The sequence below is a fragment of the Stegodyphus dumicola genome, chromosome 1 (assembly GCF_044657685.1).
Source record: "Stegodyphus dumicola isolate Sdum_Otavi_A_Nest chromosome 1, ASM4465768v1".
Lineage (NCBI taxonomy): Eukaryota > Metazoa > Arthropoda > Arachnida > Araneae > Eresidae > Stegodyphus > Stegodyphus dumicola.
Window position 1 is genome coordinate 226,475,422 of NC_140768.1, and position 27,893 is coordinate 226,503,314.

Here is a 27,893-nt window from a genome sequence, read left to right on the forward strand (position 1 = left end):
CATTTAGCCATCTGGCCACTTCTGTTTGACTTTATCCTGCCTCTAGTCTCCCAATGTTTTTCCATCGTAGTTCTGCAGCCAAATGATGCCTGGAGGTCATTGTTACGAATTGGCTATCTTGGATTTCTGATGTCACTGTCACAGTGAAATATGTGGGCTTGCTCTCAAACATGGACTTTTATGCTCCTCACAGATGGTGTATTCCGAAAGCAGCACCACTAATTTGCATATCACAGTTTTACTCAGCTACTCTTACTTGGCAACATATTCAAATTTTACACGGTTTGCCTTATTTTTGAGGGAGTTATCGCTATTTTTGTGATTTTTCTTAATTTATGATAACCAGTGTATAATAGTTGGTTATTCAGCATTAAAATTTAATCCTTTGAGGAAATGATGTAAGTAAACTGCTTCCTTAACACTCTCTGGAAGATTGATGTACTCTGCCTTAGTACTTGATAATGCAATGGTTTGTTGCTTTTGCGATTCCCATGTAATAGGATTTAATGAGTTACAATATTAATGATTTTATATTGAATTTGAAACTAAAATTTGTAATGTGGAGCTGTATATTTTAATATAAATAAACTGCGAGTCAAGTAATTTATAGTATTCTACAGAATTAAACAGTCTGAATTAGACAGTTTCTTAAGAAAAAATAACATAATTCTTAAAAAGTTCTCTGTCTTTCATTTAAGGAGTATTTATTTCTTTAAACTGATATTCAGTGTATGTTTAGATTTTTAAGTACTACAAGAGAGCAGAATGATTCATTTTCACCTCTATTTAGCCCACAATACAAAATTATTTCCTGTTGCCTTTAAATACTTTTTTTATTACTTAATAGATATAAGTTGTTGATTGATAAAAGTTTCCCCCCCCCCATTCTCTTAGGTGTGGGTACAGATAATGATGGAATACTTGTTTTAGGAGCTACGAATATACCATGGGTATTAGATGCTGCTATTCGTAGAAGGTAAACTATTGATATAATACTGTTTGAAATTATTATTATTATAAATTATGTTATTTGACTTCTTGATGGTTACAGACATTCTAATTACATGAAAGAAACACATGGTATCAAAATATAAAGTTTAAGGAGGAAGGAAGAAACCCCTTTTTTTATATCTGTATAAATATTATCTAAAAAACTGTTCATCTAAAAGTTACTGGCATGGGTCCCTCTTCGTCTAGAAGCAAAAGTTTTGCACTGTAAGTCCAATCAACAAATGTAATTCATTAAGTGAGAAAATTACATGAAAGTTGAACTTGCAAATAATCTGAGCAATTTTACCACCGAGTGAAAAAGAAAAGGGGTGATAGCAAGAATGTTATGATTCTTTTAATTGGAAAATGTCTCTTAATATGGCAAGAGGAGGATTTTTAAAGGCTTCATGATGAACAAATCTACATAGTGTAATAATGGTAAGAATAAAATGAAAACATTTTTTGTTTAGCAAAATGACAAGATTTGACATGCAGAAGAAAAAAAGAAAATGTTTATAATATAAGTAACATTGCTAAAATCAAATTTATCTTGCGTAATTAGAATGCCAAGGAAAAGAAGAGAACTGAGTGATTCAATTTCAAATATGATGGAAGCCGTTTTGCTACTTAAGTCTTTAAAAGAATGCAAAATAAACATTATATCTTATTGGCTTATTAACAATCTGGATGAAAGTGGAAGGAAACCTTTCTTATTAAATGCAAGAGCTGCTTGCATTGTAGTTGAATGCCTGATTCCCCCCCCATGGTAAGAAACAGATATTCATGGGCTCCAATTGGAAAAGAATCTGCTGCAAATTACCAGTTCCACTTAGTTACGTAAATTTGTTTATACAGGAGACAGAGTAAGTAAAGTATTCAAAATTATCCGTAGGGAAATTTCTGCTGGAATAACTGCAGGTTTTTTCTGTAAATACTGCATAAATAAAGATAAGCCAAAATTAAATTAATCGATTATGAAAGTTGTACATTCAGTTAAAGTGTATGTGAGACTATAAAATTGTACAAAAGCAGAGCATTTTTATTGTGCATTCAACATGATAACTTTTAAGTATTCATGTTATTCAATGATAACTTTTAAGGTAATAAAGAATAATCTCTTTCTGCCATTAGTTGTAAACATAAATATTAGCTAAAGTATAAAAATATGCAATTAAAAAAATTAAATGTAATTAGTTCTTTATGAACTAAAAAACAGCTTCAGATCAGTTTCATTCTTGATATATTGAAAAACTGTAAACTGCAAGGTAACTATCATATTTTTAAACTTCAGAAAAAATTATGATTCATATACAGAACATTGAAATTGATTCATAACTTTGCTACTAAGATATTGAAAAATTGCAAATCCAATGTTGGCTGCCAGATTTTTAAAGGTGTGAAAATATCATGATATAAGGCTTCATATGCCAGAAACTGTAAATCAAATCAATATTTTGTTTTTTTGGATAATCAAGAAAGAGTAAAGAACTAAATATTTCAATATAACAGATTCAAGATGGTTACCAGTTTAAAAAGGTATTAGGAAAGTATATTGTTGCACATTTTCTGTCTGCTGTGAAAATTTTAATTTCCTAATTGAAGTGAGTAATTTTGAGTCCTGAGATTTAACAGCAGAGATAGAACGGATGGTTGAATCCGTTCTATCTCTGCTGAAATTGGCTGTTTGCCATTGCTTGTAAAAGATACAATTAAAAATTTTATTTCTCAGGTTATATGGAAGACAAATAACATGGTAATGGTAGCATAATGTAACATTAAAACTTAAAAAGTTTGAAAAGGATCTGCTAATGACATGCATCAAAAGTGCGATCATAACACATATAATGATAATACAGTCAAAAGTCATTAATTCGGACACCCATAATCCGGACCTCAAAGCTACAAACTTTCTGCACATGCGTCGCGTTGAAGCATAGGCATTTACGTGCGCGCTTAAGACCTTTACGGCTGCGAATATGCTTGTGCGCATGCTCATAAAACGTTTACGCATGCGCGTTTAATGTATAATGGACAGTGTAAGCTAAGCTCAAATTATCTAATTCAGTTAATGTTGCAGATTGCGTTGTTCCTTAATCTTCGAATTGGATCCAGCTTACTATTTTTTGCAGACTGTTAGAGCAATTTTATAAAAGTAAGCTTAAATTTTCGATTATATCAAATAGAATTTCCAATATATATTTGTTAATATGTAAAGGATCTAAAGCAAAAGTATGTTTCAAAATCTGAAATCTGTTTATCAATTTCACGCTGCTCGGCGGGGGGAAACGCCGCGGCGCGCAATGAATTGGAAGTTGATCTGTCAGCACTATCCTTATCTTCAGGGCAGATGTTTTTATTTTATTTGGCTTTTAATTCCTTATCAAATGTAGTATTTCATCTCGATGTACTCCGTCTTTGATATGATTTAAAACAAGTTCCTTGTCATTATAACTCGCTTCGGATAGTGGAGAAAGTAACAGAGGTTATTGAAAACGAAAAAATTTCGATTGACAAATTAGTCGGTATTCTCGACACAGCAATTATAGGACTTGAACAGCGGAACTTTGTAACTAAACAAAAAATTATGTCTGTTTAATAGAATTAAAGAGAAAGTATTATCACATGAAATGAAGCAACTTAAACAACTTACATTGAAAGAAATGTTTAATAAAGTAAACAAATAAATATTAATCTTTTTCTTTTTGTAAATTTTGATACCCTTTAGATCATAATTGTTCTTTATTTCATAAATTACGGTTTCATATTTTTAATTTTGTAATTTCTGCATGCCATCTTACCAGATTTAAACTGATGATCGATAATCCGGAATCGCCGAAGTCCCGATGAGTCCGGATTGACGACTTTTAACTGTATAACAGAGATATAAAGATAATTGAGTAGGGGAATCAAAAGTAGAATTTTGCAGCTTTGGTAAGAAGAAAGAGTTGATGAATTGTTAAAACTAAATAATGAAAAATAATCCAAATGAATACCTTTGTCTCAAAGGAAGATATGTGAATATAAAATTTTTATCACAAATTGAGTACAAACCAAAATCTCTTCAGGTAAAGAAAGTGAGTTTGATTAAGAAACATTTAAAAAGAATATACTAATTTTCAAAAATTATGCATGATGAGTAATTATTGATAGAATTGCTGATTTTTTTTAAAGTAGTAGTATCCTTGTCTGTTATGAATTCCAGAAAAGTATTGTATAAAGTTTGCAATAGAAAAATGTTTTGTTCCAGTATTTTTTGGATAACCCTGCAATAGATCCTTAAAAGACATAGTATAGCTTTCAGTGTGGTTCATATACCTACCATGTTTATAATGTTTAGTCAAACACATATAGTAGTAAATGGGATGCACTTATGTTAACATGTTTTAGTCTCATAATTGCAGAATTTTATGGTGACAGAATTTCAGATATGGGCTTCTGAATGATATTATGTATGTGCATTATACCATTACAGTCTTTAATCCGGATGTCCATAATCCGGAATGATCTATAATCCGGACCATCAAAGCTACAAACTTTTTGCGCATGCGATGTGTTCACGCATGCGCATAAAACCTTTACGCTTTCGCTTTTAATGTATAACGGACAGTATAAGCTAAGCTACAATTATCTAATTATCTATTTCAGTTAATGTTGCAGATTGCATTGTTCCTTAATCTTCTAATTGGTTCCAGCTTATTATTTTTTGCAGACTGTTAGAGCAATTTTATAAAAGTAAGTTTGAACTTTCGATTATGTCAAAAAAAATTTCCGATTCTGGAGCTGCCAAAGGATCTACAAATCGAAAGCATGTTTCGATGCCCTTCAAACAAAAAGTGGAATTGCTGCAAAAAATAAATAAAGACATATCCTTTATTTCTCTAACCATTCCGAAATCTGTTTATCAATTTCGCGCTGCTCTGCGGGGAGGGGGGGGACATCACAGCGAGCAATGAACTGGAAGTTAATCTGTCAGCACTATCCTTATCTTCAGGGCAGATGTTTTTATTTTATTTGGCTTGTAATTCCTTACTAAATGTAGTATTTCATCTCGATGTACTCAGTCTTTGATATGATTTAAATCAAATTCCTTATTATTATAAATATCAGGAACACACATCAAATAGTTTTCTTTTTGCAACTTTCTAATTTCGACTATGCGTAATGTATGCTTTACGCATGCGCGCATTGAAAGAAATGTTTAATAAAGTAAGCAAATAAATATAATTTTTTTTTTTTTTAATTTTGGTATCTTTTAGATCATAATTGCTCTTTAATTCATAAATTATGGTTTCATATTTTTAATTTCATAATTTCTGCATGCCATCTTACCAGATTTAAATTGATGATCTATAATCCAGAATCATCGAAGTCCCGACGAGTCCGGATTAAAGACTTTTGACTGTATTTGATTTTTTTTCTTGCATTCTATTGTTACTCTTATCAGCTATGTGTCAACTTTAAATTTGTTGCACTTCATTTTAGCAACAGAGTAGTTTATAATTTTCTCTGTTTCTTCATAATATATGTATAATTAAATTTTGATATTTCTAATAGATTTGAAAAGAGAATATACATTCCATTACCTGAAGAAATAGCAAGAGCGGCTATATTCAAATTAAGCATTGGAAATACTCCGAATTCTTTAAATGAAGAGAATATTAAAGAGCTTGCCAAAAAGACAGAAGGGTAAAATTTAAAATTTTTACTTCTATTTTTGTATAAATTCTGTGATTGTAATTTTGTTTGAAAGCAATGCAGTTAGATTTTGATTAAATAAATTATGATATAAAATACATATGACAAATACATATGATATAAAATACATATGACTTTTTATGTGCATGTTAACTACATAAGTATATTTTTATGAAGATGCAAACTGAGAAGTAATGCATGATGTTATATAAAGCACAATACTTATTTTCCTTTGCAGGGGCTGTTGAATGAATTATGTTATTTTGATCTATGAAAGCAGAGCATTTAAAGAAATTTTCAGTTCCAGTAACAATAAAATTCAGATATAAGACATGTTCATTCAGGGATTAAAGTTCATCATAAAACATTACAGATTGCTATGTTCTGTTCTCCTTGAAGTTTATGAAATTATGTTTCATAATACTTTCTGTCAGTCACTTTCAGCTAAAATACCTAGGGAGCATAAATTGGTGGTAAAGCTTGTGGTGGATCACCAAGAATTAATGTAAATAATCATTCTACGACATGTTATGAGTCGTAATTTCTTAAATTGGGAGTGCCATTATAATCGTCAGATTTTAAGCAGTTACATCAAAAGTACAGTTATGGTTTAAAGTAGAAACAAGAGTTATATTTTTGGCTGTAATACCTTTTTTCTGAGTGCACTAATACTATTTGTAAATGTGAGAATGGATCACGTGGTAATATTGCTATAGTGTTTGGACGTCTATGAGTGTGAGAATGTGCTATGACATAATTGCAATTTCATAAAGAGTTCCCTTCTCCTAATCACAGTGAACAATTAAGCAATTTCAATAAATTCTGTGGGATGGAGAAAAGATTTTGTACTGCTTTATTAACAACTGTTACCAGTGTGAGCACAGCACTCAGTTCCAGTCTTTTTATCAATATCTTATAGCTTTACAAGAATATTAGTTTTGTCTTGTTTTCCCATCTTCCCTTCCAAAATTTGTATTCATGTTATAGCAGAATACAATGTAGTTTTACTATCTAATACCATAAGTTTTGAGTTTAAGTCTTGGTCTTAGGTAATGTGTCTTGTTAAATCGTCACTTTTTATCACCTTTACTTTTGAATAAATATGATATTTTGAATGGGTACAGGTTTCATATCTAGACTTTTGTAGGCTTCTATGGATGTAGTTGCAAAATCGGCATTATTTAACTTAATTTATGCTTTATGTATTTTTTATTATTTTGTAACATTGTCATAAAATTGGACATGAACAGGGCATTTACTTACATACATGCAATCTGTGTTAAATGGATGTATGGTGCCATATTATTCAGTGTGGTCTGCTGTATGAAGGTTCCTGTATAAATATCATTTTGAAAAATAAAGATTACATCAAATTTTTGTTCTTCAACCAGATGATACAGTTTGTTGAGCAATGCAGTAGCTTAATATTTGAAATAAAGTAACAGAAAAATTCTTATTTAGAAGAGCAAAAATATTAATAATCTTATCTCTAAGCAAAAAAAAAAGGGGGGTACTTCATATTATCCTGTTCATCCTGAAAGTTGGCTACCATCAAGCTATAAAAGTTGGCAGAAAATCTGCCAAAGTTGTGGCAGTCTTTTATTTGGAATTCTGAGCTGCACTTCTATCTGCAACTTTTAAATAAAACATCATCAGTCTCTGTGCACAGTTCTCCAAAAACTCACTGCTGTGGAAATATTCAACCTGCTTCATAAAAAAGGTTCCTTGATTTTCAGCTGTTTTCCCCCCACCTTTCAACAAATGTTCAGTGGCATAGGTAGGGTGGGGCAGGGGGGACATCTGTCCCTGGACACAGCATCCAGGGGCACCAAATTGATGATACACATTTCAGAATGAAATGTTTTTCATTCTTGGAACACTGAAAGGGGCGCTATATCTTTAGGTGTCCGTGGGCGCTGAAAACCTTAGCTATGCCTCTGCAGATGTTTGACCAGCTGTAAATGGACTAGAGTTCAATCACAAATGTATTTCTACCTTCAAACCTCTTCCCCCCATAAATGCAAGGAAAAAATACAGCAATAGCAGTTAATTTATATGCTTGTTCATAAAAATAAAAGATAGCTTATCAAAAATCATATGGGGTTGTGTCAGACGAAAGGGCAGGCATTGTGAGTATGTGTGATGGCATGCTTATCCATAACTGGCATTAAATTGCATTGCTTGACGACATTTTCATGGTCATGGGATAATACATAAGTGCCAAGTATATAGTACTTGAGGGGGTTCTTATTCCCTGTATATACTTATCTTCTTGAACTGTAAACCCTAAATTATGAACCTTGAATTATGTATTTTGCCTTATTTTATGTATTGTTTTCACTGTTTTGCCTTTTTTTACTTTATGTATTATTTTGCTTTTTAGTATCTTATTATTATTTTTAGTATTGCTATTTAGTATTTAGCCCTATTTTAGATATTACTTTTACTGTTTTATCAGTCACTTTGTTAATTGCTCATATATTGCACTGTACTCATTTATTGTTCACGTTGTGGATGTCTTTTGTAACTGCCTATCCATAACTCTGTAAATATGTAACTGAAATTGTTCTTCTCACCCACAATGCACCCTTCTTCCATCACTGCACTATCATCTCGTCCAGCATTTGTTTACACTGCCCCCAGCACTCGTCTTGAGCACAATATGTGTATATAAGTGTGTTATGTTGATCAAGTTATTTCCGTCAATGGGGTTTCCTGGCCGATATGCTAACTACCCAGTGGATCGGCTGCCTCGCTGTCTATGGAAAGAAAAAAGTACTTAAGGGGTCAGCAGAAGTCGTTTTGGGGGTAAATAGCTTCCAAAGGTCAGAGCTTCCAAAAAATGAAATACTGAAGTATTTGGTGGGTGAGGTTTTACAACTCTCTGTTTTAAAAACTCTGTTATTTAGTTTTTAGAGCTAAATGAATGCATGGTTTGTCAAGATAATGGGTATAAGTAAATTTTGTATAACATAATAAAATTTTATTATTTGTTCACCATATATAAATGCACCAGTAAAACCCATATTTTTTTAACTCTTTAAATGTTCCAAATATTGAAATTATCAATCCCAAAAATTCTTTACCATACTTTTATTTATTTATTATGTTAACACATTTTGAAACTTTATACAGATTGTTTGAGTGATATATTTATTATAGTCTTTATTTTAGTAAGTCAAGATATTATTAATATAATTATGTAGCAATGATAATAATTTGATTTTTAGTGTTAAAACTTTTGTGTATACACAGATATGGTCCAAGTAGTAAAAAATAGTTTCTACATGAGAAGTCTGTTAAGGTAGATTTCATTCTATTCATTTTCACTTTACAGTTAATGTTTGCTATTATAAAAGAGATAAATCTTTCAGTGTGTAAGACATTTTGGTATAAAATGGTCTTACTAATGCATATATTACAGTATTTAATTATGTATTGAAAAGTATCTAATTTTCGAATTCTAATGAGAAATTTGTATACTTAGCATTCAGAATTAAGTAGCATTTGTTGTGACATTTAATATAAATGTTATAATATGACACATTACTTAATTTAATATGATCCAATACATTTTTACCACTTATTCAATATATGTTTTCCTGACTGTTAATATAGCTATTCAGGAGCTGATATATCTGTTCTGGTCCGAGATTCTCTAATGCAGCCTGTGAGAAAGGTCCAGACTGCAACTCATTTTAAAAGGGTAAAAACACTTTTTATGTAACAACATCCTTTTTAGCATTTTTTAGTTTAACTTGACTATTGAAAGATGTTATAGGCTGATGACAAAGCAACTTAAGGTCTTGGCTTAAAGCTTTTATTTCAGGGTCTCTTTGTGATACAGGCACTTAAGTTTGGAAGTTGAAAACCTCAAAATTAGATTCGGTTATTGCACATTATGTTAAAAAGGCAGATATTTTAGATGATGCTTGTCTCCAAAAGCATTATAGGTACAATCATCCATTCCATATCCAGAGCTCCAAACAGTAAATAGTTTATCAAAAAATAGAGAGAACATGTCAAAATAATATAACTATGGTATTTTATGCTGTTTTTTTAATCTGAAAGTGACTAAAGTAATAAAGTAATAATAGATACAACTGAAAGTAAAAACAAATATTAAATTAGGGAATAGTGAGCAGTTTAAGGTATACAGCCGAGTAAAGTAGTAATAGATAGAACTGAAAGTAAAAACAAATATTAAGTTAGGGAAGGGTTGGCAGTTTAATAAATGTTCATAAGTAAGTTCACCATATGAAGTATACAGTTATATATTTATCATGAATCTAAAGCTTCTTTATAACCACTCTTAATGTTCTGAGCATTTTCTTCCAAGTGCTTTCTTTTCTTTTGATCTGTGTAGGCTTGTATCCTTGAAAAAAAATTAGATTTATTGCCTTCTCAGGATATGGAGTAGTCTTAATATAAATAAATACATATACTTCTTTAGTAATTTTTGTAACTTCATGCTCAAACTGAATTACTATTTTGTTTTTAAAATTTTTTGAAAATGAAAATGTATTTTACAAAGATGCCTTGTGTTTTTGATGATATTCTCATAGGTGACTGGACCTTCTCGTTCGGATCCAAATATCATAGTGGATGATCTTTGGACTCCTTGTTCCCCTGGTGATCCTAATGGAGTAGAAATGACATGGGTTCAAGTTCCTGGAGATAAATTACTTGAGCCTATTGTTACTATGGTAAGTATTCCATGGTCTTTTTTTAACTTAAAGAATGTTTTATATTGATTTGTTCAAATCAAGTATCTTCCAATTATTCTTCAACAATAAAAGAGAGCTTTAAAAAAAAAAATTAAGCTTTTTCCCCCCTCCCATAATCAAGCTGTGACTTCTTTAAATATTATGCAACTAAATATAAATGTTTCAAAAGAAATTGCACTAAAATATTTTGAAGTCAGGCTTAGTATTCCATTTGTAATATACTGGGTGACCCAAAAGTCCATTAACATTTGAAAATTCATTAATTGACTGAATAATGTAGGTAGAGAGTAAAAACTGACACACATGCTTGAAAAAAAAAATGCAGTTTTTTTTTTTTAAATAAAAAATAAATAAATAAACTTAAAATGTCATACAGATGGCACTTCATATTATGACAAAAGCAATAATTAGCTTGACAATTGATTTTTTAATAAAGACTATGTTTTTTATAATAAAAGTTCAACACGTCGGGCCATCATTCATCAACAACACATGTAGTCTAAGGACAATGTTGTGAACAGCACTGTACAGCATATCTGTAGGTATGGTGAGTTCTTAGCATCCATAATGAGATCAGACAATTACAGTAGACGTGCAATTTCAGGTTACCCCACAACCAATAATCACATGGATTAAGATCTGGGGACCTGAGAGGTCAAGCATGACAGAAGTGGCAGCTCTGCATGCATTCCTTACCAAATGATCTGCACAAGAGATCTTTCACATGTGTAGCAATATGGGATGGAGTGCCATCTTGCAAAAAGTCATACCTTCCATTGGGTGTTTGACACCCATACTAGGAATGATGTGATCCTGTAATATATTAATGCACCTTGCACAGGGCTCGTAGCGGTCCTCACAAGTGCTTATAAGTTTTTATATTTGAAAATAAAATATAAAGGCCCATATAGGTGCTTATCCAATTAAAACTGTAAATTCTTCTAAGAATTTTTAATTTTTTTTTTTTTTCTTTTTTTTTTTCCCCCTATTTGAATTGAATTTCGGTTCTTGAGATGGTATATGAAGATGTTTTCTTATAATAAATTATTGGTTTATTACTTTGCAGCTTTAGCGCAGGTTAGAGGCTTATTAATTTATTCATAATTACTTTTATTTAGAATTTATGTATATATGTGTGTGTGAATCTTGAAATATGTCTAAGAAATTAAGTCAATATGTTAAAAGTACGTAAATCCAAGTACAGTCAAAAGTCATTAATCCAGACTCGTCGGGACTGCGGCGATTCTGGATTATCAATTTTTCCAGATTATAGATCATCAGTTTAAATCTGGTAAGATGGCATGCAGAAATTATGAAATTAAAAATATGAAACCGTAACTTATGAAATAAAGAACAATTATGATCTAAAGGGTATCAAAATTTACAAAAAAAAAAAAAGCTTAATATTTATTTGTTTACTTTATTAAACATTTCTTTCAATGTAAGTTGTTTAAGTTGCTTTGTTTTATGTGATAACGTTCTCTTTAATTCTATAAACAAACATTTGTAACTTCAGTTACAAAGTTCCACTGTTGAAGTCCTATAATTGCTCTTGTCGAGAATACCGACTAATTTGTCAATCAAAATTTTTTCGTTTTCAATAACCTCTGTGTCACGTTCTTCACTATCGGAAGCGAATTATAATGACGAGGAATTTGATTTAAATCATATCAAAGACGGAGTACATCGAGATGAAATACCACATTTAGTAAGGAATTATAAGCCAAATAAAATAAAAAAACATCTGCCCTGAAGATAAGGATAGTGCTGACAGATCAACTTCCAATTCATTGCGCGCCGCGGCGTCCCCCCCCCATGCCGCTGCTGAGCAGCGTGAAATTGATAAACAGATTTCGGAAGAGTTAGATAAACAAAGGATTATGCCTTTATTCATTTTTTGCAGCAATTCCACATTTTGTTTAATGGACTTCGAAACATACTTTCGCTTTGTACATCCTTTATATATTAGTAAATATATATCGGAAATTCTATTTGACATAATCGAAAGTTCAAGCTTACTTTTATAAAATTGCTCTAACAGTCTGCAAAAAATAATAAGCCGGATCCAATTCGAAGATTAAGGAACAACGCAATCTGCAACATTAACTGAATTAGATAATTTTAGCTTAGCTTATACCGTCTGTTATACATTAAACGCACATGCATAAACATATTATGCGCATGTGCGCACGCATATTCGCAGCCGTAAAGATCATATGTCAACGCGGTGCATGTGCAGAAAGTTTGTAGCTTTGAGGTCCGGATTATGGGTGTCCGAATTAACGACTGTTGACTGTATATGGTTTCAGGGCTATTTTGACATTAAAATCAGAAAATACCTCTTTCTTGAGGGAGAGTGTGTGCATCTTGAAATATGTCTAAGAAATTAAGACAATATGTTAAAAGTACGTAAATCCAAGTATATGGTTTCAGGGCTATTTTGACATTAAAATCAAAAAATACCTCTTTCTTGAGGGAGATTTGGGAAATTTGGTCTTTTTTAGCGAAACCCCATGCCAGACAGAGGGGTAGTCATTTTAGTTTAGTTGTCATTTACAAAATCACAGTTATTTAGAAGTCTAGCTTTTAAGTTGTTTATATGTTTTTTTAATTATGCAAATTGATTCTTCCTTAACCCCTCGCCCTCACACACACACACACACACAAAAAAAAAAAAAAAAAAAAAAACTGGAATTCCTGGGAATTACTGTATTTGCTGGTGTATAAGAAGCACTTTTCTCCTTTGAAAATAGATCTGAAAAACAAGGTGCGTCTGATACTTATCGCGTATTATATATATGCCATGCTGATACTTATCGCATCGATACGTCATTTGTGAATGGGTCAAGGCTTCATAAGATGCTGTGAAAGCAGAGAGAGTGTTAAATCATTTAAGAAGTGGGGCATCATTAATGCACTGGATGGTACAGAGGACAAATTGTTGTATGAGGACTCAGATGCTGATTTAGAAGAGGTTTCAATTCATTTCTTCATTTAGCTCTTCATTTCAATATAACTCTTCATTTAGCTCTAGAGATGAGTGTCTGGGTTTTGACGAAGGAGATTAAAAGGTGTTCTTTCCCAGATATATTGGGTATTTGCAGTATTACTTTGTATTCATATTACTTTATATTTAATATACTGTAAATTCATTGTAATGATCAGTAATAAAACTTTCAAAAATGTACATAAAAAAGGAGGTGTGTCTTATAGACTGGTGCATCTTATACGCCTGCAAATATGGCAATTATTAGCATTCCTTCCAGATGAGTTTTATTATGTGTTGGTTAAACTCATTAAGCTCACAATTTTTTATAAGTTGAAAATTAATAAATATTTTATTACCTCTTATTGCTTTGTTTTTCTTCAATTTAAATTATTCAAACATTTCTTGTACTATTGAATTTATAGTTACTAAAATTTTCACCACAGTCTGTTCAGTTCACCACCATGTTCAGTTAAATGTAACCTTTTTTATTAACCTTAAAAAATTTCTAATTTTTCTTTTATCATGAACTACAGGCTGATATGCTATTATCATTGGCAAATTCTAAGCCCACAGTAAATGACACTGACTTAATAAAACTCAAAAAGTTTATGGATGATTTTGGGCAAGAAGGCTAGAAACATGTGGTAAGTATTAAATAATGTTTAATATTAAAAAAAATAATTTATTTTCATTATTCAGAAAATATCTATTGTGGACTACTCAAAGTTCTTATAGTTTTCAGTCAGTTTTGACCACTGCAAAACTCAATGATAAAAGATACTTTTTTATAAAAAGATTTATATTTTAAAAATTGTAATAGTTTTTTAAAACTTATGGTAATTATTTCTATAGTGTTCATAAATTTTCAGAACTACAGTAGATGGTTTAATGTATTTTTTTTTTTTTTTAATGTTTATGATATAAGATTTCTTGGCATGCCAATAATATATTTGCCATATTTAGTTACATGTAATTGTTGCATTGTTTTAGAAATTTTTTACTTTTGAGGAATGAAAATATATATTGCATTAGATAAAAGTAATTCATGTATGCATTTTAGTTATATTATTGTAAAAATTAATTTACTTTTAAAGAGTTGCAGCAGAATTTTATGTCTGTAATTCTTTGAACAGCAGTTCTTTTTTTTGGGGGGGGGGTCTTGATTCTGTGGTTTTTTTTGGTTAATAACTGGTTTATTTTTTTAGATGCTATATATATAATTTAGATCTTATTAGGTATTTGTAGGTTTTTAAGGTTAGACAAAATAATTTTGTGTGTAATTATGTTCCATTGAAGGTTTTTGCAAAGGAGTAAAAAAAATAGACTGTTGGAAGAAAGTAATATTTTTTTTACTGTATCAATTATTGTTTTATAAGAAATGAGACACCTTTATATGTTAAAATATAATATTTTTATCTGGAATTTTATGTATAATTGTATTTGGTAAACAGTATGCTGTTTAAAAAATTTTGTTTAAGTATTTTTTAACATCATTCTGTAGGTTTTTCAAAAAAAAAAGGGGGGGGCGAAAGCTTTAAAATAATTGTAATTAATGTTTTTTTTGGAGGGGGAGAGGCTAGGTAAGGAAATTTGTATGTGGATAACCTTGGCTTCGTAATTTTTATTTACAGTAAATTATGTAATATTTATTACTTTATAAAGTGGCTTTTCATTTTTTTGATGATTTTGATGATATTTATGCATTATTATTATTGTTTGTTATTGAAGGCTTTAATATATTTCTTCTTTTTTAGGCCTTTAACAAATTACTGTTCTACTACTGTAAATTTTGAAGCATGATGACGTCCATAAAATGCTAAGCACTTAGTGTAATTGGACATTATTACAAAAGTATTCTGCATTGGCAAAACCAACTGTTTCTAAAAGTGCTTTTTCATTTTTACTGCATGTAGATATTAACAGTTCTTATTTTTTAATCAGTCCATTTATTTTTGGTAGCTGTATAAAAATCTTGAAAGTAAATTGTCATCATCCTGACTGCAAGGGACAAAAAAAAAAAAAAAAGTTTTAAAATAAAATACCATAGAATATGATATATTAAATCACAGTTATATTTAAATTCTATGGAAGTATTTCATTTCTATGTATATTTTAACATTTATTGAAATTAGTTTCAATTTGCTTGTCCCATTGCCTGTGGGCCATTTTCCAATATATTGTTACAAGTTAAATGTAACGAAATGTGATCATGGTAAATTAAGTTTTGTGATTTTATTGTTAAATTTATGAAGCAAAAAATAAATACTAGCCATTTATCTTTTAATACTTTTTCTGTTGTGTATTAATAAGAATATGTTCATTTTGTGCTTTCTTTGTTTGTCAAATAAAACTAAGCTTAGTTTGCGGGGGAAAAAAAAAAAAAAAGAACTTCATTTTAACAAAACTCTGGTTACAATTTTTACCTTATAAATATTGAAGAAGCTTAGAAACCTCCCCCTTTTGTTTTTGATTGAACAAAAGTAATAAATAGCTTTTTTTCCCCCCCCCTTAAGTGATCATTTAGCAAAGTCTTAAGAAATAATTTGGTGTGAATGAGTAGTAGTTGGAATCATCATACAACATTTTGTAACCGTTATTTAAAATTTTGAAGTAATCTGAAAGTTGATTTGTGTTATATTATATTGTTGCGTGCGTACGGATTCGTTACTAAATGAATGCACAAGTCCGATGAAAAATGAACAAAAATTTATTATTATCACAACAAAAATGCTTAAATTTTCTCAAATTATCACGCAGTATTACAATATCTCACAGTAGTTTTCTTTTAACTACTCAAATGTCCAATAGAACGTAATTCAAAACAGCTAAAGAACGCTAATCCGCGAATTCGCTACAATCAACAACAGTAGTTTTCTAAACAACAACAAACTAAGCAACTACTACAAACTGAGATGTTTTCCTCCTTTTATAAGATTTTAAAATCACGCGCTAGAATTTTCCAGTACTTTCTCGAAATCAAAAAGAGATATTTATTTATTTAACGCACGCGCTCTTGTATTTTTAATTTTTCCGGCTTAGCTTTCTTTTAATATTCGTCACGCGCTGCACTGCGCGAGAAATAAAACCATTTAATTTATAATTGAACTAACATTAGCTTTTTAAATACCAAATTCGTAACACTGCCCCCTTCCCAAGGACTGCACGTCCCGGGCAGTACAATCCCTGGACAGGAAGCTAAACTTACAACTGTGACATAAATGCAACTGAGGCATAAACATTACATTACAATATCAAACAATATAAACAATAAATGCAATAACTAACTTAAACAAATCAAATGCTATCAAATACTAAATACAAAACAAATACTAAACGCAAATCAAATACTAAATACAAATCAAATACTAAATGCAAATCAAATACACATTTAAAAACAAAAAGGACCATGGTCTAATACTATTTACAATAATTTACATTACGTACTATGGCCATAGTAATAAGCTAACCTGTCGTAAGAGTTCGAAGACTCACGGATCCGAACCACGACGTCATTCGTGTTCAGCACTGTATATGGACCATCCGAAGGTGACTGTAATTTAGGACTCAGTCCTTTTCGTTGAATTGGGTTCCACAACCACACCTTGTCTCCTTTGTTGGATCTCTGTCTAGTAGCTCTTGTGTCGCATCTGATCTTCATTTTCTCCGTCGCCAAGTTGACTCGCTTTCGTGCAGAACGGTGCATCCCCTCAAACCGGGCCTGGGCATCTTGGATGTGTTCCTCAGGCGATGAAGGCGCATCCGTAGGGCGACTAAACAGGCGGTCACAAGGCAGACGAAGGTCTCGGCCGAAGAGCTTCTGGGATGGAGAATAGCTGGTAGTCTTGAGTTTCTTTTCGACCCTGGTATGATTTCGGCAGCTTCCCGAGCTCGATCTTTCGGACAAGGCGTCGACATTTCCAGGCGAGGATCCCTTTTGAGGATGGATAGTCATGCCATCAGATGCTGAATGCAGCTTATTGTTTTTGAAATCTAAGGAAAAATTGTATTTCCTTAAAAAGTCCAATCCGAGTATGCATGGATCTGTAATATCCGCCACATATGCCGTGTGATGGTAGGCGGCACTTCCAAACGTGATGTTTACGTTTAACTTCCCAGTTATGTCGATCTTGTCACCAGACGCAGTCTGAAGGGTAACACAGGATGGCGTCCAAATAAGTTTATCTTTAAACTGTTCAGCTAAATCTTTCCTAATGATGGTAACATTAGCTCCTGTGTCAATGATCATATTGCAAGGAACTCCATCGATATTCCCATTGATGGACAGTCCGTTATTGTTGCCACTCACTATAGAGATCTTAAGCGCTTTAAAACAGGGTTTTTCATTATCTGGCAACCTCCGTTCCTTGATATGGTCATTAATTTGTTTCCTGCGTCGTTGCTCAGAAATTGTCTCAATTTTCGTACCCTGGGGTGTTCTGCAATTCTTTCGTACGTGGCCTTCAGCTCCACAGTTCCAGCACTTTGGTTTCTTGTCAGTCCTTTTCCTTCCCGTGGCATTTAATTGTCTGTTTAAATCGTATGCCTTATTTTCCGTGCTCTGGGGAGTTCGGCAGTTCCTTCGTAGGTGGCCTTCAACACCGCAATTCCAGCACTTTAGGGTCGGTTTTGTTTCACCACTATTCCGTCTTAAAGCATTCACTGGTCTTGTCAACTCATCCGTTTTATTATCCGTGCCCTGGGGTGTTCTGCAATGCCGTCGTAGGTGACCTTCAGAACCACATCTCCAACATCTTACAGCCACTTTGTTCTCACTGCTACTCCGTATCAAAGCATCGACTTGTCTGGATAAATCATCTAAACGAGCCATCAATTGGTCCCCTGGGTCGTGGACTCGCACAGATCTGACTGGGTAGCTATCCCTAAGAGTTGCTTTCTGGGCTGCCTCAAATTTCATGGCATACACTAAAGCGCTTTTCAAATCTTTAACATCGGCCATTCGCAGTGCTTTCTGTATTTCAGGGTCCCGGATGCCATCGATGAAATATTGTAGCGACAGAATTTCCCTCGTTTCTCTCGGGCACTCCGTAAAGGCGAGGTGGGACAGCCTTTCAACATCCGTGGCGAGTTCCTGGAGTGATTCGGTGGGCTTCTGTTGACGGGATTTTAATTGAAGCCTGCTGTAGTCTTTTAAACACTTCTCCCCAAAGCGCAACTCCAAGGCGCCGGACAGAGCTTCGAAATCTAACCTTTTGTTTTCGGGAAGAGTCTGAAGGATATCCGCTGCGTCCGCTCTTAGAGAAGCGGCGAGATGACAGGCCTTAGCTTGGGAATCCCATCCATTCGCATCCGCCACGATAGAAAATTGTGTCTTATACACCTGCCAGGAGGTCTTCCCATCATATGTGGATAGCTTCAGAGGTGGACGAGCAGGCATTGGTAAGAATTTAAAATCATCACTCCTGCTCCCTGCCGACGCTACGAATTTCTTTAAAGTATCCATTTCTTTGGCAACTTCAGAAACTCTCTCATCAATTTGTTGTTCGATTTGGTGTTGGACGGCACAAACTCTTCCTTCAATTCGTTCCTCCACAGCAGAAACTCTCCCTTCTATATGTTCTTTTACAGAAGAAACTCTTTCTTCTATTTCTTCTTTCACCGAAGAAACTCTTTCTTCAATTAGTCCAACTTTATTTTCAACTGTGTCAATTCTGCCTTCCATAGCTTCAAATTTATTTTCTATTATGCAGGTAATCTCTCTTTTCATTTCTTCTTGACCTGCTTCAATCTTTTCTTGACCAGCTTGAACGGCTTTCATTTCGTCCTTAACAGAGTTGACGGCCCCTTCCATCTTTCCTTGGCTAGATTTCATTTCTTCTTTAAACGAGGCAAAGGCTGTTATCAATTGCCTTAACTGCTCTTCCATCGCTCTTGTTATTGGCATTCAAATCCCACTTCTGACACCAAAAATTGTTGCGTGTGTACGGATTCGTTACTAAATGAATGCACAAGTCCGATGAAAAATGAACAAAAATTTATTATTATCACAACAAAAATGCTTAAATTTTCTCAAATTATCACGCAGTATTACAATATCTCACAGTAGTTTTCTTTTAACTACTCAAATGTCCAATAGAACGTAATTCAAAACAGCTAAAGAACGCTAATCCGTGAATTCGCTACAATCAACAACAGTAGTTTTCTAAACAACAACAAACTAAGCAACTACTACAAACTGAGATGTTTTCCTCCTTTTATAAGATTTTAAAATCACGCGCTAGAATTTTCCAGTACTTTCTCGAAATCAAAAAGAGATATTTATTTATTTAACGCACGCGCTCTTGTATTTTTAATTTTTCCGGCTTAGCTTTCTTTTAATGTTCGTCACGCACTGCACTGCGCGAGAAATAAAACCATTTAATTTATAATTGAACTAACATTAGCTTTTTAAATACCAAATTCGTAACAATATTCTTATAATTTATGCAATTTTTTATTAATTTTTTTTTTTTTTTAACTTCATTTGTATGACAGCTTGAGTTGGCCTTTGGATGACAGTTCTAGGCTGATTTACTTATTGTCACTGCCCTTCATTTTTTATTTTTGAACACATGAAATTCTTTTTCAAAGTAATTTACTCATCTACATTTGCCTCTTATTGTGTGCCAATTGGTTTGGCCAAAAACAACTCAGCATTTTCAGCATTTTCCATTCATATTACATAGCCAATCTGTTTTATTTTTATAATTTTTATGAACACAGCTATATTTGGTTCACTATAGGCTTCATAAAATTCTGAATCTGATCATTTTCTTCATGCCATTTATTTATTTGTATTACATTCTTGTCAAAGATATAATATCTAAGATTTCTAGGATTTTTTTTCATCTCCTTGAATTAGTGTCTGTGTTTCAGATGAATATGAGTACATGAATACAGATCTGATTAAACTTTTGTTATTTTAATTTTTCTTTTAATTAAGCTTGACTAAATATTTTTGTTATTAAAGCAAGGAAACATTTCTTTGCTGCTATGATTCTTTTGTGTATTTCTAGTGCAATATTATTGTTAATGACGACTTCAGACTTCAAAAGGATGAAGCTTTTCTGTTGCATATTAATACAAACACAATTTTAAATGTGTTTATTTAATATAAGAATCTGTTTCCTAGTAGTTATCAGAAATTTGTTTATGAAAGATATTAAGTTTTATTCAGAGTAATTGATAAATTCATTTTGCTTGTCTTTCTGTCCAGTGCCAAAAAAGGGTTATTGTACATAACTGTATTTTCTGGGAATTATATCAGTGTCATCTGAAAAAGCAAAAATTTGTACAGATTTATTAAAGAAATTTCCTCTAATATTATTTTTTTGAATCTCTGTTTACTTTCTGAAAAGCTATAATGACGAGAAAGCATGCAAACAAATCTGCCTGCTTAGCACTATTTTATTTCTTGCAGTTCTGAAAGGTACTTTGAATTTGAGTTAATGTGTAAAGAAATTTTAATTAGGTATGAAATTTAAAACAAATATTTAATATAGATATAAATTATTCATTTATTTATGAAATAAATTTGCATAAAATTGAATCCATTTTAATGTGATTTAATATATACACATCAGCATTAAAACATCATTGCATAGCGGAATTTGCTACTGAAACTATGCAAATTATATATAAATAAATATAGCTTGTGTAAAAGGAGACAAGAAGCCTGTGATTTTGATGGTAAGAGTGAAATCTTTGATTTAAATTATGATTTTTAATAAACTTAAAAAATTACTGATTATAATAAATATTTTGTGTGATCAAGAAATGGCATATTATATATTGCTTATTTGCATAATAATAAGGTAAGGCTGCATAGTTTCACAACTTTTACAAAAAAAACATGCAAATAGTGATTTGTTATGCTAGTTAAAATTAAATCTTGATCATTTTGTCCTTTGTTTATTCAAAAATCTTTGTAAGCAGTGGTCACGATAGATTGATGAAACCTCATTACTGCATTTAAAGTGTGCATAAGATAAAAAAATATTTTTTTAATTAGGTATTATTAAAACATTAACCACAGTTATCTACTAGTAAGGAAATAATATATTGAAAATTTGATCTGAAGCAGAGAAAATTGAGGAAAAGGTTAGACCTTAGAAAAGCTTCGAAGCTCATGTTTTTTATTTCAGTCACTAAATCCAAATGCCTATTATTGCATGCATGATATGTGAATTGCAAATTTGAATAAAGTGCTATGACTATAAATGTAATTTGGCTCTTACTATTTTTAGGAGAAAGAGGAAATATATATATAAACTTTCTCTCCTAAAAATAGTAATTGCCAGTCTCTCGAAATCACTAGCATATGATTTTTATATAACACTATTTATATAAGACACAGGCACTTAAATAACACTTCTGTCAATAATAATTTCTAATTTCAGAACTCAAACTTAAAATTAACCAATGGGAATAAAACTTAGCTTGAAACTGAGCCAAATTTTTATCTTCATCATATTTTCTCCTTTTCTTTTATCCTGCCGGCCTTCTTGCTGTCTTCTCTCTTTCTTTACTCCTTCGAAATTAATTGTTATGAAGATGTAGAAAAGGCACAAATGTGATAAAAAATGGGCATGAAGTTTGTATCCATTCTGTGTAATTCGAGTTAAGAATGACTTCTTGAGAATGAAAAGAAATATTAGATTGGCCACTGTGATTGCAACTACTACTTTATGATCTCCATGTCAACAGCATCCAAATTATTTCATATATATGAGCTTAAATCATCAGCTGATATTTTTCTTTTCCATCTCTTTACAGGGCCCACCAGCGGCCGAGCAATAAAGTTGCTGAATACTGATAGTTCAGTCTGGAATACAAATCCTGGTGAACAGGCTAGCTGCATGGGCATTTTGGGGTTTTCCCCATGTGTAATATGTATATAAGCCAGTTTTTCTTTAGAAAGTCCTCTATAAAGGCATCCCTAACCTTAGTCAGACAGCCCTTAAGTGCTTTGCCGTAATCAAATAACCCAAACCAAACCATCTCGTTGCAGCTTTTTTTCTAATCATTTTTAATTTGACATCATAAAAGACTTGAGAATTTGCTTAATATAATATTACTTAGATTTGTAGTGTAAGAAATTTTAGTAAAGCATTAATAAAACTCTTGACCCTTTCGCTACGTAATTTTTTTTTTTATCAAAATAGGTTAAAAAATTATCTAACTTTTTAATTGCATATTTCAAATCTAGATATATTTTAGAGTTAAAATATGCAAAAAAAATTTAGTTGTCAGAAAATCGAAACTAAAGAATAATCATATAAAAGCAAACTTTTGAAAATTAATCTTGGTTAAATTATGATTTATTTTATGAAATGCAAAGGTAAAATGTATATAGTAATGAAAATATGCAAAATACCTACAAAGCATTTACAGTAAGACCCCATTTAATGCTGTTTCGGTTTAACGCTCTTTTATTTGAATTGTGGGATTCCCCAAATTTGCCTGCAGTGTTAGGCTTCTTGATAGCCGAAGCAGTTTATCTTGTGTTTTGTCTTTCCTACGGTATTATAAAAACGTATTTTTATCGTTTCAAAAATTTGTTGACATTATTGTAACTATAAATTTGTATAGTATAATGATTGATATAGTGACAAATATTATGATTTTTAGTTTTTATCATGGGTGATAATAAAAAACACAAAAATAAAGCAACAAGAAAAAGCATTTCACTAGAAACTAAAATGCAAGTGATTAGAAGATTGGATACTGGTGAACGTCAATCTCAAATTGGTGCCGCATTAAATTTGGCAACTTCAACAATAAGGACTATTCTTAAGAATAAAGGCCCACCAGCGGCCGAGCGGTAAAGTCGCTGAACACTGGTAGTTCGGTCCGAGGTTCGAATCCCGCGAACGGGCTGGCTACATGGGCGTTTTCGTGGTTTTCCCCATGTGTAACGTGTATACGAGCCAGTTTCCCTTAGAAAGTCCTCCACCAAGGCATCCATCCTCTTGGGCAGATAGCCCTCGAGGCTTTGCCATACTCACAAACACACAAACTTAAGAATAAAGAAAAGTACAGTCATCAGCAACTGCAACTACGACAAGCTTTGCAACTAGTATTACCCATTCTAAAAATAATACAATAGAGGAAATGGAAAAAAATATTTTCTATATGGATTGACGACGAAATTGAACGCAATATGCCATTAAGACAATCTATTATAATGAAAAAAGCAAGAAGAATTTTTAATTACATTCAGGTTGAAACAAGTGACACAGGTGAAACTTTCATTGCAAGTCGAGGATGGTTTAATAGATTTAAACATCGAAATAATCTTCATAACGTACAGATCACAGGAGAATTAGCAAATGGTGATAAGAAAGTGGCAGCTGAATTCACAGCGACATTAAAAACAAAAATTGAACAAGTTAACTATATTCCAGAATTGGTTTTAATGTTGATGAAACAGGCCTATTTTGGAGAAGAATGCCAAAACAAACATTTCTATCCTGTGAAAAAAAATGCACCAGGATTTAAAGCTGCAAAAGATCGCTTAACACTTCTATTGGGTGGTAATGTAAGTGGAGATTTCAAATTAAAACCACTACTTGTATACCATTCCAAAAACCCAAGAGCAATGAAAGGAATATCCAAATCAACTTTACTTGTAATTTGGGAGTCTAATAAAAAAATCATGACTGGCTAACTATGAAAATTTTCCAGAATTGGTGCACTGAATATTTTTGCCCATCTGTTAAACACTATTGCGAAATTAAAAAACTTGAATCAAGAGCACTACTTTTAATTGATAATGCTTCAAGCCATCCAACAAATTTATCTGACTTAATAACATGCATTCCAGTCGAAGTATTTTTCTTGCCGCCTAACACAACTGCCTTAATCCAACCAATGGATCAAGGTGTTAAATCAAATTTTAAGGCTTATTACCTGCAGCGAACAATTAGCAGACAGAGAAGAGAAACAATCAATAAGAGAGTTTTGGAAAAACTACAATATCATGAATGCTGTAGAAAACATAAACCTTTCTTGGAATGAGCTAGCAGAAAAATGTTTGAAAGGGGTGTGGAAGAACATTTGGCCAGATCTAAGCAAGGGCAGTGACACTGGACACTCTGTCGATATGAATGAAATAGTGGAATTAGCGAAACAAACTGGTTTAGATGAGGTAAGTGTTTAAGATGTCGAAGAAATAGTGCAAGAAACAGCAGCAAGTCTTTCTAATGATGAGCTCAAGGAATTAGCGGACCAAGAACACAAAAATATTGAATGTAGTGATTCTGAAGAAGAGCAAAAAGAAGGCAAGACAGGGTGTTATGAATGCCTTATCCACTTACAAACAACTTTTTACAGAGCAAAAAAGGAAAACACAAATTACATTAGATACTTTCTTAATAAAAAGGCAGAAAATTGGAAATAGAGAAGAGACTGAGTGATCTGAAATGTAAACATACTGAATGAGATTTTTATTTATTTTTATATGTATATTCGTTTATTATGTTTCTATATTTGTAAGAAATGAATTTTTGTTTTATTGTTATAAAAAACATAATCTATAAATTTAATTTTAAAATATGTGACCAATTTTCTACCCATCTTCTCCTAACCCCATTATTTACATGATGAGATAATCTCGTTTAACACTGTTTCATATTACGCTCTACTTTGATGGAACATATACCCCGTATTAAGCAAGGTCTTACTGTATTAGAAATGAAGTTCAGTATGATAAACTTGGAAATGAGGCTCAAGGCAAAGGTCCTATCTCAAATCTTTAACAAATTTTCGTTTCTTTGTAATTTTTTTTTCCCCCAGTTTTAGTTTTTTTTTAGTAGTAAACACACTGTATATGAGGCTCTTTCGTTATAGAATTGGGGAATGTACGGCCAGTAAGATGTCAAGCAGTTGGTTGCATGGGATTGAGAGTTGAACTAGACATCTTTTAGCTTTGAAAAGTATCTGCAAAATGGTCAAAACATGCTGATATATTTTGCAGAAATATGGACAACTAACAACTAACGCAGATCTGAATAAACAATTCAACATCACAGAAAAGCCAAAATGAAACCGCAAACGGGAAAAGAGCAGTTTGCGTAGTTAAATGAACAAAAAAAAAAATGCATCCAGAAATCGCGGGTTGCGCAAATTTTGCTACTTTTACGTTGCCTGTGGGATATGCAGCCAAAGGGTTAAGTTGCTAAACTATTCATTACTGACTTGAGCTGTAAACGTTTATGAAAAAATTTGATGTAGAAACAAAAAGCTAATTTTAATTTTAAATTTAATTTTAAAATCTAATGATATCCAAACTTTAAAATGCCTTATATATTGTCTGATGTGGGGTAAGATATCAATTATAAGAATTAATTTATCAAGTGTAAACTTTGTTTTATAGCACGATAGAAATATTTTAAAAATACTTATTTTATGGATAATTCTATATAAAACACATAGTGTCCTAAAAACTTAATTTTTAATATCTCAAATGTTAGGCATTATTATTTCATTGATAAAAAATGAGATTTCTACTAGAGAAGGGATTTATATTAAGTTTCATAACTTTAAAGCTTAATAATTTTTATAATAGAATAAAACATATAAAAAAAACTTGGAAGTTCCAGTCTAATAAGAGTGTGAAAAAGCATGTTTAATTTCTAATTTTAACTCAAAGGTATATTTTTTACAATACTGTAAAACAAATTAAAGTAACTTGGCTTTTAGGATAGTTACAAAGAAAAGCCAAGCAAAATTTATCAGTCTCAGAAGAGCAAGTGAAAAGAATAAACAAACAATCATTGGGTTCTAAACTAAAACAAAAGCTAAATACCTTTCTAAAATGTTTTTATTTTTATTTTTTTATTTATTTTTAGTATAGAAAAACGTACTTTTTTCGAATTTTTGTTTTGTTTACTATAGTTACACTTAATATTTAAAATATAAACAATACTTTGATTATAAAATTTCAAAGCACACGAACTTCTCTAATTTAGGCATAATAACTTCTTTTGTTTTATGTCTGTATAGTGAACATGTAACCATAGTTTCATAATCAACAGATCTTTTTCACTATGACTGTTTTTCAGTTGATTCATGATTTTAAAATTTGCATTCAAAAGCATAATAACTTTTTGCAAAATTTAGTAAATACCATTATTAACACTTTTTTTTTTCATAAATACATATTTTTCTAAGTTGTAAGATTTAATTTACACAAATATAAATAAATACATCAAAAAAATAAATGTATGCATTTCCACGAAACTAAATGGCAATTTAATGATTAAAAATATTGTGTTGTTTAAAATTGTTACATCATGTCAAAATTTATTGACATTTATTTGGTTGAAAAATTTGTGGAATTCAATAGGAAGTATAAGTGATATTAGATGTGGAACAGTTAGTCAAAGAGCGAAGAAAAATGAAATCTATGGAATTTTAAATGTTAATTGGCTAGTGAGGGAGGAAGCTTTGATATTATTAAAAGCTATGAAGATGGTATAATGTAGCGGTCTTCAACCTTTTTTGCTCAAGGGCCACATCAATAAATTCACAAAGATCCATGGGCCATGTGGCTGTCAAAAAATAGTTTAGCCAGAAAATTTAGATAAAAAAGGGAGTTTTGTTTTGCAAGACTGCAATTGATTCTAAGCGAAGAGACAATGTTACAGATTTGTATATGTACACATTGGCTCCAAAAAATCAAATGGAAATTGAATTAAAAATATTTTGCAACTTTTTTTAACTATGAAGAAAAATGTAAAGCTGATTGTACAGAATGATGTTACAAAATGCATTTACAGTAAAAAAGAAAGGAAATAAAACTTACGTTACTGGCAGGAGATGGAAGGTGCTTTTGTTTTAATGTGAAATTTGACATTGTTTTTGCTTGATTAAAGCTTCAATATCTAGTTTAATCTGTGTTGTTGCAATTCGTAAAGTTTCCTCCAAACGTCTGTCTGTCAGCCGTGTTCTTTTTTTGATTTTAGTATTTTTATTTTACTAAAAAGCTGTTCACATATGTAGGTACTGCAAAAGATAGAAGACATGAAGAGTGCATGTTTACGAATTTCTGGATACTTGTCTTCGGTCACGTACTTAAAAAAATCATTTAATCAATAAAAATAATAAAATCAATTAATGTAGGAGTTTCAAGAAACTTGCATTTTACTGCAGAGTCACACTGTAAGTCTACAAATTCTAATTGAAGTTCAGGTGGAACACTTCCAGCGTCTACTGAAAATGCTGAGAACCTTCTGATAAAAATTTCATTTTCTCAAAAATCAGAAAATTTGCTTTTGAATTCCTCATTCAAATTTGAAATGTACATAATTATTTGAATTCCATGTTGTAGAGTTCTTCACACACTCCATCAATTTTCGAAAGTGAGTGGAATTCATATTTTGCAACTGACTTTCTCCTAGGCTTAATTTTGTCTGAAAAGTGTTCACAAAGTAATACGGTAAGCAGTAGTTCAAATCATTGAGATGACCTATAATATTGACAAAAAAATGCAG

General features: G+C 31.6%; 1 protein-coding gene across 1 annotated transcript in view; it reads left to right on the plus strand.

The window, feature by feature from the left end:
* The window catches only part of LOC118183222 (vacuolar protein sorting-associated protein 4-like), a 55,253-nt gene extending 39,568 nt beyond the window's left edge, over nt 1-15,685 (plus strand). Inside the window, exons 8-13 of the mRNA XM_035352692.2 lie at nt 895-976; nt 5,545-5,676; nt 9,304-9,391; nt 10,251-10,391; nt 13,935-14,045; nt 15,156-15,685. Coding sequence (XP_035208583.1) covers nt 895-976; nt 5,545-5,676; nt 9,304-9,391; nt 10,251-10,391; nt 13,935-14,036 — 545 coding nt within the window. The 3' untranslated portion in view covers nt 14,037-14,045; nt 15,156-15,685. The remainder of the gene's footprint in view (nt 1-894; nt 977-5,544; nt 5,677-9,303; nt 9,392-10,250; nt 10,392-13,934; nt 14,046-15,155) is intronic.
* Nucleotides 15,686-27,893: the final 12,208 nt, after the last annotated feature.